This window comes from Vanellus vanellus, assembly GCF_965231255.1.
Source record: "Vanellus vanellus genome assembly, chromosome: 20".
Taxonomy (NCBI): Eukaryota; Metazoa; Chordata; class Aves; order Charadriiformes; family Charadriidae; genus Vanellus; species Vanellus vanellus.
The window spans coordinates 3,078,555-3,092,942 of record NC_138925.1 but is presented as its reverse complement, the minus strand read 5'-3'; the positions used below and the strand labels follow the sequence as shown (position 1 = coordinate 3,092,942).

Here is a 14,388-nt window from a genome sequence, read left to right as displayed (position 1 = left end):
TAGGACCCGGCCCACCATAGCCCTAGCCCTCCCTGCGCCCCATCTCTTCAGGCAGGGTTCCCGCTGTGTCCTTGAGAGGCCTCGTATCCCTCAGCCCACGCCGGGATCCCCCATCCTCTCAGAGGCCCCTGGCCTGGACCTTGGCACCCTGCTCCCCCTCAGGGCTCTCACCTCATCCTTGGTAAGAGCCGATCTTTGCTGTTGGGTGCCAGCTCTCTGCAGGGTTGGATGCTATCCCGTTGGATATGCGTTCCCATGCAGGTTTTCCCTCACTGAGGCTCGCAGAGGTGCTGCATCCTACACAGCTCCTGTATCTTTGCTGGCTGTCCTCAACATCTCTTCAGGGCCTGAAATGAGGTACAGGTGTGTGAAAAAAACAGCTGTTGCCAATCTCTATCAATGTCCCAGGGATTGCCTCTTTTACTTAAGAGCAACCTAGGCCCCACACCTTCTTGCTTAGTTGGGAAGAAGAGCTGAATAATATCAGAAAGAGACTATCAGTGTCCAGGAGTGTATTCTGTACAATTGGATGCTAATATTAGAGTAAAAAGGTCTGGGAAGGGTTGTCAGTGATTTGTAGGTCTTTGGCACATCCTGAAGTGCGCTGCAGCCTTGTGGAACCAGGAACGTAAGTGTGAAGAGTTTCAAACTTACTGTACTGAACTTTATATTACAAATGTTGTGTAGGCTTTCTGGAAGTGATTCTCCAGAAGCCTTGTGAAAAAATACAGAGTGTTTTTCAAGTAATAATGTCCCCATTCACACTTGGTAAGGCAATTTTTAGCTGTGATTACTTGCTTTGATTTCTTCAAGCTCTGACAGTTTATCAAGTTGGAGAGGAGGAGGCTGTACTGCTTTATAAAACTTAAAGTTCTTTAACAAGTCAAAGACTAAAGCAATAAATAGAAATCAAAACTCGCTGAAGTTGCCAAAAAATTCTGAAGTTATCATTGTGTGTGGTCTTTCATTTGCCTTAAAAGTATAACTGGTTTTAATCTAGCGCAATGATGGAAAATTTTTCCTATATTTGGGTTAGTTCAACTCCTTCACATATCACTAAACAATCACAATTGCCTATTATTTTGATTTAGTTAAAATATCCAAATGGCTTTTTTAAGAACTTTCTTGGAAGGCATATGGTTAACCTAAGCCCTTGCAAGTTCAGGAGGTTTCCCTGGAGAAAGGTGGTCCTTCTGTAAAGGGAACCTCCTTTTCTCCTCCACCCCCTGCAATTTACTCAAATCAGTTTGCACTGCTGCATAGTCAGTATCACAAATAGAACCATGCATCAAGTTAATTATAAAAATACCAACAGGATCAAGCAGGTTTTGTCCCTGGCTGGATAAAGAAGTGTTTTCTGAAACTACTCACCCAGTGGTACGTCCCAGTGTGCCAGCTCCACCCTCCCATTTCCAAACAGCTCTGGAAAGTATCAGGAGGCAAAAGATACTTGAAGCCTCTGGATAATTCTTTAATTTTTTTCCCCAAAATTAAATTCCAGAAATCGGTGTTTAAAATCAATCCAGAAATGTGGTCTTCTCTGGCAAAAACAAATACCCAGCGCAGGCCAATGTGTAGTCTCACTTCACACTTACTCATTTTCAGACTGTTAAGCTTGTTGGAAAGCGGCGTTTCTTCGGGGGTGAAGGAAGTGGTGGTGAGCTGTTGGACTGTAAGGCGCTTCATAAAGGGTCGCGTCGCTGTGTAATGGGTCTGAATGTATTTTGACAGCCTTGCATCAGGAACCTGGTGGATTAAACCTTTGCTAAGGAGATGGAATAGTTCAGTGTAATTGTTTTGAACATCCAGCTTCCTTCTGAGAAATCAGCCTGCTGCTTTTAAATCCTGGAGTCACTGAGTGATCAGAGGGGGCTCTGGAAAATGTTATCCATTAAGGATCTAGAGCACATTCTCTGTACCCCTTCCCCACCCCAGGGAAAAATGAAGGCAGGAGGGAATGTGTCCAAAGACAGACTTTTCTCTCCATTGCTATAGTTACTTGGCAATTAGACCCTCTCTGTGTAATATTGAGTATTTATTATTGTATGACTCCAAGGTGATGTCTTAGAACATGCGGTTTTGAAAAACCTTTTTTGCCGTCCTAGGGTTCCTTCCCTCCCTTCTCCCCTCACACTCTCTTCTCCTTTCTTTCCAGTAAATAAATATCTGAAAAAAATAGAGGAGGCTGAAATGAAGCCAGAAAGCTTCAAAAATCCCTGCCTTCCTCTGATGGAAGTCAACTTTTAGTAGGTTCATACCTTGTATCACCAGTTTCCTTAACTATATACCTAACTTGAATTGTGTATTAAATTTGTAAGACTACTCACGGACTAAAAGTTAGGCATTCTTTTAAATACACTGCTGGTTAGTTTTTCAACAGAAGGCCACCAAAGAAACAAGTAGAATTGTGAATCTAAGAAGAATAAGTACCAGTACTAGTCTTCAAAAATGCTATTTCTATGGTGCTTAGTGAAAGAAGCCACGTGGAGGGCTTGCAGAGGGCACGTCCATGCATGCACCTGGTCTGGGGCTGCACCAGCTGGAATTCAAAGGCCCTTTTCATCACAACAGACTTTTTCTTCTAACTGTTAGCCCTATCTGTTACATAGTGTAGTATAGGATGGTTCACCCTCACCCTAATAGTTTTTGTTTTAAAACTTCCATGCAAGTTTCTTTTAAATCTTGATCCTTCCCCAGGGTGACTGTATCGCGTCCTACCGTGTTTTTTCAAAGAATCCTATAGTATCTCTCCCGTCAGTTCCCCACTGGGTACTAATATCTCCTCTTTTCCAAAGAATACACATGTAAGTTCTCCCATCGTTTTAAAGAACATGAATTGCCTCCCCCACACACATTTATTATTTTTTTTTCTGCCAAGAGTAGCAGTGATCTGCATAGGAAGACAGCAGTGTAGGAGTTTTCTGCTTGAAATGGTTGACACAACCTTGGTAGTGGGCCCCCATTTCACTGTTTGTAGTTCCAGAATGCTGCTTTCACGTTACAGAGAGAATCAGACCTGGGCAGGAAACTTCAACTCTCGGTCTCCACTCCAGTTTGTTCGTTTTTTTTTTCCTTGCAGATACAAGCTGCATTCAACAGCAGATACTGATGCTTATTTTTCTCCTTGAAAGCCTTCTTGCTATCCAACCAACAACAAAAAAAGTCTAAGTCCGAAGTCTGAGGAAAAAGAAACCCCTCCTCAGCAGGACTTTGCCCTAAAATGGGAAAAGTGCCAGAGACTCCATTAAGTCTACTTTGCTATTCTTATTGATTTTATGTGGAAGGCAGTCGGATACTGTGGGGATGAACAATAGTCTAAAGGCCGAGGTAGACTCACATTAGGAGAGACAGCTTGTGATGCAGAGTGAAATATCATTCAGTCTTTTCATGGTGATCACATTCACGTTAATAAGCAAGTCCATTTTGTGTCTGTGCTAATGTCTTTTCACGCCAGTTTTGCAAAGCTGATGTAATGTTATATTCAGTAGTGTGGTACTGCTGGTTACAGTTGTCAGGTACGGCTGATTGAAGTGGAACTTTGAAAAATGGAACAAGATGTGTCACAGCTCGTTGTGCTAATTCTGCTTTTAGCTGCTTTTGCCGTGAATATGAAGTTTGCCCCAAAAATCTCTGGAGGAAAGCACTTGCATGGAAAGACTGATCAGAGTTTTTGCTAACTCTTAGGTTACAGGCATAAGCACCGCTATGACATTTCTTGTCTTTATTTGATGTGTACTATTTTGTGATCATTTTTTAGTTTAGTAGTAGAAATAGGAAAAGAACTCATGCACTGTATTGATAGTTTTTCTAATTAATAAGCCTGTGAAAGAGTGCTATTTTTCAGCCCTTTCAGTATGTTTTTCCATTCGTCCATGTCACTGGCTAATTCTATACAGATTCTAACTAGTGAACCGTGACTATTGTATTAAGAAAGAATCCAGGCCCTTACAATTCTTTTGGCTGGTATATTAGCAAGCTTCAAATAAAGTGCAACGTGTCAAGGAAAAAGTAAGGGAATGGAAAGTTTTGTTTCTTTCTGGTGCATTTAATCAGCTTCTCCTTGATTCTTTTTTAATGACATGCTGCAGACATTATTACTACAGTTAATGACTGAGTTTGACAAGAATGTTCTCAATACTCTCTTTGCTCGGGCTAAAGAAATTTCTGAAAGCTCCTGTCTATCAAGCTTCCTGTGCTGAAAACATAAAGTTAAAAGAGCAGTCACAAGCACAGAAATAAACAGCATCCTAGGATATGCAACCAAGTGGAACGTGCTGGAAAACTAGCGATCCCAGTCATCCTGCAGTCCGCTAATCCAGACTGATATTTAAAAAAAATGCCTCATAGTCCTGTTCCGAACAAGCATTGCTGTTTTTTTTCAGGTGGGATTTTAGATATGTCTTGGTCAAGGTGGGATTTTAGATATGTCTTGGTCACATTTGTCAATCCTGTATTAAACATTTGGGGGAATACAGCTGGATTGAAATCTGTGGGACCTGTGAAAACAGCGTGGCTGCAAACAACTCCAAGGCATGTCCAGACACAGTGTTCTCTAAATGTGGGCAGGTGCTTTTGGACTGAAATAGAGCAATTGTGGGGAAAAAAAAATGTGGAAAAAAAAAAATAAATCTTGTATGTCTAAGATATGGACCCAGATTGCAGAGATGTGAATTTTTAACATGACTCTCTGCTAAACGTCCTCTCTGTGGATATTGGCTTCAGACGAGAGGCTAAGTTTGCTCTGTCTGTGAAAGAGGGATGTGGGACATGACGTGGTCTCACCTATTTAGGCAAAACAATTGTAAGAAAATGGTCAAAGCCAGAAAAACCTCATGCCTCTAGTGATATGTGTGCTTCAGTGATGTTTAACCTTTTGTTTCTCTGCTGTTACTGTGACAGTGGTGCACTGGTAGTAGAATGGCTCATTTTTGGCCAGTATATGGACATGTTATTGTATTTTACATTACCTAAATGACCAGATTGGCTTGGGTGCTGATGAAGTGGAAAAAAGTCTGGTTTTAGCATTTGGGGGGCGAGGGGGGCGATGCCTCAGACCTCACACTAAATGGGCAATACGTTGTTTTTCATTAAACATGGTATTTTGATTTACTCATCAGTTCCTGCAGTGAATGGGGAAACTTTTAAAACCTTTATATTCCAAGAGTATCCTCAGCAAAGTTGCTTTGAAATTGGAATGGGAGGGAGACTTATTTTATTGTTTGTGTGCTATTTTGACAGTGTGTACAAAGATCTCCATAGTGAGAACTATCTGTGGCTTGAATACAGAATTCCAAGACGTCGGGTAGTGTTGTAGGTACCTTTTTCCTATATTAGTTTCCAAGAAACGCTCGGTTTTCTGCCTCAAATCAAGTGATGCTGCTGGTTTACTGACTCTGACTAATAAAACCCAGCAAGCTAAACTTTACCATTGCTGGAAGACGCTTGCAGCAGTAAATTCAATTTATGAGAACCCCTAATAAAAGTTTACATATCTTTCAAGTGCCACAAGCTTGACATGAAAGAAAATGGGCATTCTGACCTAAAAAAGCTCAAGATATCTTTTTCTTTAGTAGAATTCAGTGAAGCACGAAAGTTTCTTCTATGATCTTGTTTCTAAGCGTGTTCTCACAGTCACCCTTGGTCCTGGCTAAACACTGGAATAAACAAAATAAATAGCATTTCGCCATGCATGCGGGAGAATTAAATAAAAAACACATCATGTTGGACCGCAAATGCTTTATGAAGTTCTGGCTAAATGTGAAAAGTACTTTGTAATGCTAATACGTATTTATCCTTTGGCTTCCTTGAATATAATCAAATGTACAGGAAAAGCACATGTATTTTATAGTTGCTGATTGCAAGATCAAAAGCCGTGTTATTAATTGCACATGAATCTGATGTTGTAGGGCTGTTAAGCCATCAACTGACATCACTGTTTGCTTCCTTTGTTTATAGACCCTCATTTTAGAGATGCGTAATCCTAACACGAAGCCTTTTGAGCGCTCTTTTCTGTTTAGGTGGGCGATTCCATGCCAGGAGATGTGCAAAATGCGCAGGTAATGCTACCTCACAGTGCTCAGATTTATCAAATGTCCCTGAATTAGCTGTGTCTGGTGTCAACCCCTCCACGAATCGCAACAGAAGGCAGGATGGCTACAACTGTAATTACACACGCGGAGCCTTGTGCCTGCTGAGATCCACTCCACACTGCAAATTGCAGCCTACCAGCGAGAGTCTGGGCCTACTTTTTAATAAATAAACAAGAAAAAAAATCCCTTAAGCATGTCCTGCTATAAACAAGCAAAGCAAGCAGCTGGTCCTCATTTAAAAAGATGTTACATCAATTTCAAAAGGAATCTGCAGATGATCTTAATGCAAATATTTTTGGGAAAACAAAAAGCAGCTGTTTATTCTTCTTTATACCTATTAGCAGGAAAACAAAATCCAGGATGCTTGTATTTCTTCCACTAAGAAAAACATCCTCTTGGCCTCAACATTCATTTGGATCTCAAATTGTTTAAAATATACTGGGCTGCATAATTCTGCTTTCGCTCTGCTTCTTCAGCAAGCTGCTAGAAACAGTTGCTGTCCATGGCTATAGAATAGTCATTGAATGCTTTGCGTGGGTTTTGTGACAAAAATAATGGAGTTCAGAACATGCATTTTCAATTTTTTATCTATTCTGTCCTCCCAGACCCTGCCTCAAGGAAAACACGCACCTTAGATGTGTGGATCCCTGTAAAATGAATGAATAATTAGCCCTGTGTAATTAACAGGCTCGCTTTTCTTAATTACTGCTGGTAGGCACCTCTGAGGGAACATAAGGATCTGGGTATTGCAAAATCGAAGCCACTTCGGATTGCTGCATCTTACGCACCGGGTGTAAGGAGGTTAGGCTGAGTGGTATTGGGAAAGAGTTGGATTCGGAGACTCCAGAGGAGGAAATGCCTTCTGAGGTCACGTGGCCGCTCCACTAGATGTGGCAAGATTATTTCCCATCTTAGGGTTTATTTGGTAGTGGGTTATTGACGGACTTTTATGCGTTTTTTGTTTTTCTGTGAGGGAACATAGCTCCTGTTGTTCTTGAGATTGCTCCACTGTTTTCTGTCCTTTGCTTCCTGGCTTCATTTTGTTCCTGTGCTGAAAACACCAAAGGTTTAAAAATGGCAACAGGGGAATGGAAAAAAGCGGGTAAAGGCTAACTTAGCAAAATGGGTGACAGCAGATTGTCAGAAGTCATCAACGCACAAGATAGCTTTGCTTTTCTCATTAGTGCAAGTAGTGATAGTTGTTACCTCTGCATGTGGTCGTTTGTCATGCAAATTCATGGTCCACAGTTAGGCCTTGGTGCTACCTACTGTAACTGGCTGCATGTGTGAGCAGTTCACTTCTCTGGAAATCCAGATTGCTCTTCTCAAACTGAAAGCAACGGCTGGTTTGCCCCGTTAAGTTAAACAAGCAGTCAGGGCTGTTATCTCTTAGCAGGTCCTGTTTGGTACACGAGAGCGAGGAACGTTCCGAGTTGAGCCTCAACTATTTGTGGTCACATCCGAGTGAGAAGTCTGAGCTTGGCCTTGGTTGCGGTGTGCGACTCCCCTTGTCAGCGTTTCCAGTTCCTACAGCAAACTGCAGAAAGTAAATGGAATAACAGAAGGGCTTGTGGCTCAGGAGGGCCAAGTCTGCAAGTGCGGGAGTGCCCATGGAGGGTTCACGGGACCCTGGCACCAAAAGTGGGGTAAAACACGGGCCAAAGAATTGTTCCAAAGGAGCTGCAGAGGAGAGCGCTGTCACATAATGAATGGGATGCTCTCCTGGGGTAACTGGGAATGCTGCAGCTCTTACATACCCAGGTCCCTCTGAGAATGCACAGGTCTAGAGTCTGGAATTGGGATCAGTTTTACCCCAGATCACTGAAAAGTGAGTTAGTACATTAGGGGGAAAGAAAGGTGGTTTCCTTCTGGGACAGCCTGAAAAAGGCAGAAATGTTATATTTGTGCGTACATCCCGATTTGCTGATTTCTGTCTTGCGTTTGGAGATGGGTACGGCAGCTGCCTGAGCCCTGCAGTCATCAAAACGTGTAAGCATCTGCTTAGCTTCCAGCAGGTACCTACACGCTTCACCGAATCAAAGGCTAAGCTTCCAGAGAAGGCTGAACACTTGCTTTTCAAATTAATTAACCCTGGCCTTAAGCAGCAAGAGGCTGATTATTTTTCCTTGTCGCTTCAGAGCGTCGCTTACAGGCAGCACCAATAACGATGCTCCATTAGTTACCTCAGTAAAGTCCAGTTTTCAGCGCTGATGACGTTGCCAAAACACTCCCTGTTCGGGCTGACGTCTTCCATGCTATCTGCTGGTTTTCCTTTAACCCTGAGGCCCATTTAAGCGTTTAAAGGTGTTTAGAAGAGGGAAGTGCCGCTCCGCGGCGTGGCCCGGTCCGACTACCGGCCGGCGCGCCCTCCCGCAGGCCCCGCCCCCTCCGGGCCCCGCCCCCCGAGGCGGAGCGAACTGTTCTTCTCGCCCCGCCCTCCTGCCCCCTCCCCGCCCCCGTTCGCGCGCGGCGCTCCATACTTGGCGATGGCCGGCGAGCCGCGCGCTGATTGGCGGGGCGGCGGCGAAGGGGCGGGGCGGCGCGGTGCTGACCCGGATGTTCACTCCTAGGCAACGGCGGAAGTGGAAGGGCCGCGGCCTGCCTCGGAGGGAGACCGGACGGGACCGGGAGGCGCCGCCGTTGCTACCGCCCAGCGCAGCCCCGCCGAGCCGCCATGGTAAGGGCGACCGGGGCGGCAACTCGCCGCTGTCAGCTCCCCCTTCCCGCGCTCCCCTTCCTCCCGGCGGTGTTGCCCCCTCCCATCCCCCCGGTGCCGCGCCCCGGTGGCTTCTTCACCGCGCCCCCGCCCCCCCCCCCCCGCTCCGTCCCCCCGGGTCACTCCAGAGGGGGGTGGAGGAGCGGGTGGGCCTCGCCCGGCCTCCCCGGGGCGGCGGTAAGGGAGGCCCCGAGGCGGTGCTGCCAGGGGAGAGGGAAGGCTGGCCTGGCCTGGCGTTGGGGGGCGGGCGGCGGCGGGGGGCTCTACAGGGCCCGGGGGCGGGCGGCGGGGCGTTCAGGCCCGGCCGGCTGCTCTGCTGTCCGGTTACTTCCCGGTTTCTGGGCCTGGTACCTGGGGTGGTGTTTACAGAGGGAATGCTTCCGCTTTGCACGGCGAATGTTACCGCTTGATGTAGTTGTACACGGAGCGAGCAAATGCAGCAGCGGCGTTTAAGAGCAATGGGGACCCCATCTGCTATCGCTGCTGTTCGTAAACCCCCAATTATCACTCATGTTCTGGCGTTTCCTCTGGAATCTGAATGTGCTCATAAGGTGTTCTAAGGTCTAATGGAATCTGCAAAATACAGGAAAAGGGAGTGCAGTCAGAGCAGGTAATGTTGCAGTAGTGGGTGCTGCTCTTCTGCAGGGATGACAACTTTCCATTTTTCAGAGGAGAACCTCTAGCTTCTTCAGTCCTGTAAAATAATCTCCATTTTGCTGCGTGTTTGCTGAATGGATTAGCCCAGGTCATAAAACCTTTCCATTTCATTTTGGCACCTTGTGTAAAGGGGGCAGATTTTATCAGCTCTAAACAAATTGAACAATAAGGATTGATGTCTGTTTTTGGAGAGCCTGGCTAAGGCAATATAACTCCCGTGGATGGAATCAATGAGATACTCTGAACTGTTTGGACATTTGTGATTCAGGTTTTCCAACATAACAATTTAAGAATGTTCAAATGTATTTAGGTTTCAAAAATCCAGTGCCTGGCTATGTAGCAATATAAAGGCTGGTTAAGCAAGCAAGTATAATCCTTTACTTCTTGCCTTCAACCATAACAATTTCAGAGGCAATACCTTATGGTTTGGGGTTTTTTTCTTCCAAGCTGAAGATCATGGTGATCCTGCCACCTGTATTATGCAGGATAAAGATCTTTAGTTTGTGGTGAAATGCGAAGAATGCATGAAGTCAAGGTTCAGTGTTCTTATTTGAACAAACGAGATGCTGTACCTGACTTGTGAGTGTGGGGGCTGACAGGATGGAGCATCTTATTTCAGTATTCACTATTTAGGATACTGAAGTCGTCTTTTAAGGGGATATGAAAGCATGCTATCAGACAAATCCAGTCAGGGTTTAAATGTTACTGTAGCACTCTTTTGGAGGAGGTAGAACACAAATCCTTTAGAAATTTCCTTAGTGTTAAAAGTTTATGCTGTATTCTCATTTTTCATGTTTAGTCATGGAGACCACTGGGTGTAGGAGGGATTTGGTCAGGACTTCCAACAGTATGTGCTAGTTTCTGATGTTGAGTGGACTTCAGGGATGAACCTGTGGCAGCCACTCTATTATTTGTTTATCTCAATCTCTGTGTACGCACCTGAAGACTCACTCAAAGAATGTGGCAACTTAAGTGTGGTTTAGCGAAGTCCAGTAGGAGCGTGCAGGCCAAATCACTGATCTTGTTTGCAGATAACAAATGATCTGTGGTGATGTTTTAAAACTTGACTGGCTCTTATAGTTATCTTAATGTTATGCAGATAGTGCAGTTGCAGCATCCGGTTTCAGCTTAGGTCCCAATCCAGCGTTTAGAGTACTTCCAGGATCTTTCATTTTAGTGGGTATGAAAACACAATACTAAACTGGAGCATCGAAATGCTGAAATGGCCTTTTCATTGAAGGCGACAGTGAGTTTCACAGCAGCTGGGAGAAGCTGATATGGTACAGGATATTAGGTCAAACACTTTCTTGGTACCACGGGGTTACCAATATCTGTGTAGAGCAGAGAGATGGGAACCTTTGTCTCCTCTACAACACCTCAGGTCTGAATTGTTCCTGGTGAGTTTAAGTGAGAATTCAGAATTGTGTCTGCATTTCAGTCAGGTGCTCGGTGAAACAGGGCAGGGCAACACAAGAAGCTTGAAAACTGCCTGGATGGATGCTGTCTCTTGTGCTAAAAATAAAACTGAATGCACTGTTCAGGGCAAAGCAGGACTTGGGAGAGTGAATCTGCTGAGATTTCTGGAATTGAGGGTTATGAATGGATCCAGCTACTCTTCGTAAAAATAAAAATCTTCCTTTGCAGGTTATGTAAACTGTCCTGATCGTGCTAGCAAGTATTTCTTCTGCTATGCAACTCTTCAGGAAAAGGCAGACAATTTGAGCAAAATTTATAATTTAATCAACCATAAATTCAAACTGTCTAGTGTAGTGCTGGCTGCACATCACCCGTTTAGAGTTTGTAAGGCAGCTAAAAAGCGCTGAAGCACAGCCAAGGATGCGTGATGTGACACTGACACTCAATACATAAACCTCCTGTGCTTTTCAGAGTAACTAATATTTTCAAGGTAGGGGCTGTTTGTCTTGGGCAAACATGTTGCCGCTTGATAAATAACTTGAGTTTGTGCAACTGCTACCAAAACCATATAAAATAATTTGTGAAACGGAACAACAAAAGGTAGCATTTTTCCAGCTGCTTGAATACCGGCCCCATCTCTCATCTAAACTGATGGTGTCGCTTTTGAAACCCTGCCATGTAGCGTGAGAGCTCAGGGTTGGTTTTCAGTGTCCACAGCAAGTCCTTTGCACCTTGTGCCTTCTGAGAAACACTGACTTAAGCTGTTTTGTGGAGTCTGTGTTTTATTAGCCAAGTATGTGAGCTTAGCTAAATGTTATCTTAAAAGGCAAATTCCCAAAATAATCAAGTTTGAGGATATCGTCGGGATAGGGAATACTGCCATTGCAGTGATGCTTAATCTTGTGGTTTATTAGCGAAGGAAAAATATTCTCAAGCTGAAGTTGTTCAAATAGGATTTCCTCATATGGTAAATATATATGCTGATATCTTACTGGTTGACATCTGGGAGTAAAACAAAATGAAAGTGAAGTTCAACTCTTTTGAATTACTATTTTTGGGCCTTATTACTGTAGTTGAGTAGAGAAATGACTCTCTTTGGGAAAGAAATATTGCTGCCCTACTCAATTTCTAGTTCTACAGTTGTCAGCTCTGCTTTCTGGCAGTTGACTTCCATGTGTGAAGGATAGCCGATTAACTCGGGGGTTACTCATGACTATGCAGCGCTTCTCAGTGCTGCACGCTCATCCGGGTTGGCTTTGGGTTGGCAGATTCTTCTGAAAACTTGGATGGGGAGTGCAGGTGCCGGTGCTTATTCTCCTGCCTGCCCTTTGGAGGGCTATTTGGTCAAGTCCAACTAGCTCCTTACTCTAAGTAAACTTGTAGAGCAGTGTTTTGTTTGTTGGGTTTTGTCCCCTTGAGCTGGTACACAGTGTAGTAGTGCCACCTCAAGTTGAAATAAAACTGAGTATGTTTCAACGTCTGCTGAAGAGAAAGCAATTTTACTGGAGAAGCGTGAAATTCTGAAAGGTGCCTGTACAGGCAGCGTAAGCTGGGTTTAGGTCTATGCTAAGACCTGTTTTTTACGCCACGTTAATACAATGTGATGTTTAGGGATATTTTTATTTCAGACAAAGGATGTGACTGCAGAAGTACAAGATGCTCAAAATCCTGTTGATTTTCTGTTTTTATTCATATTCTTATTCAGCCAGTGTACATTATAATTTCCCACTTTCCCATTGATTTATGCTAGGAGTCCTGAAGAGTTTTGAAAGCTTCAACCAAACCTTCATCTCTCCCCCCTTCAATAGACAAGATCCAAAGCATATGTATGCTTCAATTCTTCCTAATCCTTTGCTATTTTCAGGAAGAAGCATTGAAGAAAGAAAAAAAAAAAATTGGAAACCAGGGGACTTTAAATTTGAATTTCCTTTATGGATGAAACCTGTGTGGTGTGAAGGAGCAGTTAATACATCTGAACAACATAAACCTTTCCCAAGCTTCCTACTCTCTCTAGGCGGGCTCTAGCTCAGAGTTTCTTTGCTGGTAGGTTGTGTTAATGAGAGCTTCTCTAACTTGAACATGAAGATGAAGAATTCAGGCCGGTGCAATGAAAGTGTGTGGCCACTTTAAGCTGGAGTATAAACTGATTTTTTTCTTCAACTTTTGTTTAATGCCTTCTTAAGTACTTAACAGTCTGAATGAGGTGTTCATGTTGATATTAATGTGAGAATTGATCAAATACTATGAATGGATGCCTAAGAACGGTAACCAAAACTTGCAATGCGTTTGCATTGAGCTATTGTGGCTTACTTGAGCTGAATCATATGGGGTTCTTGTCACCTGGACCTGATCAAGTGGCCAAAAAGGTCTTATGTCCTAAAGCAGGATGGGGTGGGATGCTTCCAAATGGGTTGTCTTGGGAAGTATGAGCTCTTGAATGGGTGGTAGGTGAGAGATTTGCTTTTGAAATTTCCTTCGTGGGGCAGGAGGGTAAATGCTGGTTGAGCCAGTTGAAAGGACAATTCCCTGTCAGTTGAGCTGAGAGGATTGGTTATGGGAAGAAAATGCAGTGTACTTGAAGAAGCTGCTTTGCTTGTTTCCTAATTAAAATGTGATTTTCCAGCATAGGTGCTCTCTGGGTAATGCCAAATGCAGTGGCAATCCTGTCCTTTTTCTGGGTTTTTAGATACAATGAAGTTTTGAGTGAGGGATTGAGATCAGGATCTATCTCTTATTTGTACCCAAAATAGGCTTCTGTTTAGAATTACTTTAGTTGCATTAGATAATGTCTTGTGCTTTGTTTCCTGGAGCGGTGGCCTGAGTCTTGGCATCAGCCAGTAAGGTTAATTTTCCTGTATTGTCTGGTGCTGTTCTTCTGCCCTACCTTCCTCTTGTAGGATTTGAAAGGAAAATGTGTAGCATGCTTTGAGCTCATGCTCTTTGTGCTGCTGCTTCCAAGTTGGGCTGAAGAACTGCAGAATCTCTATTTGCACGCACTTGACTTATCTGGCTGTCGTTCTCATAAATTACCTCCTTTATTCCTGCTATATGCAAACGAAACCTTACCAGTTTATATTTCATCAGCATAGCCTGTGTTATTTTTCAGTGCAGGGTTGGCGTAGGAGTCCCAACTCTCAGTTTAAGCCTGTGAGACCTTACTCGAAGTGTTCGCAGCCGTGCTGCAGAGCATGTCCTTGCTGGTGCTGTTTCCTTGAGTACGAAGAGGGTGTCCTCCACGCCTTTTTGTTACAGAAAGTGGAGCCGAGTTCTTTCTTGGTGCATTGACTTGGAATTTCAATCACGTCCTTGTTGCAAAGTGGGAGGGTTACCAGGCTGGGTGAAAGCAGAACCCAGGATCTAACAATTTTAGCAGCATCAGCTAGACAAGACTGAAAACAGCACTTAAGTAAGAGGATTTTGTGCGGAAGCAAAAAGGGTTGAGGCTGCAGTGAAGACATAAGCTTAGTGGTTGCCTTAAGCCACCAATCAAAGCCATCATAAATAAAATAC

General features: G+C 43.9%; 1 protein-coding gene across 2 annotated transcripts in view; it reads left to right on the top strand.

The window, feature by feature from the left end:
* Positions 1–8,671: 8,671 nt before the first annotated feature.
* Positions 8,672–14,388, top strand: part of CAPZB (capping actin protein of muscle Z-line subunit beta) — a 61,765-nt gene continuing 56,048 nt past the window's right edge. For both annotated transcript variants that reach the window (XM_082493704.1, XM_082493703.1), the window contains exon 1: positions 8,672–8,766. In XM_082493704.1, coding sequence (XP_082349830.1) covers positions 8,764–8,766 — 3 coding nt within the window. In that variant the 5' untranslated portion in view covers positions 8,672–8,763. The remainder of the gene's footprint in view (positions 8,767–14,388) is intronic.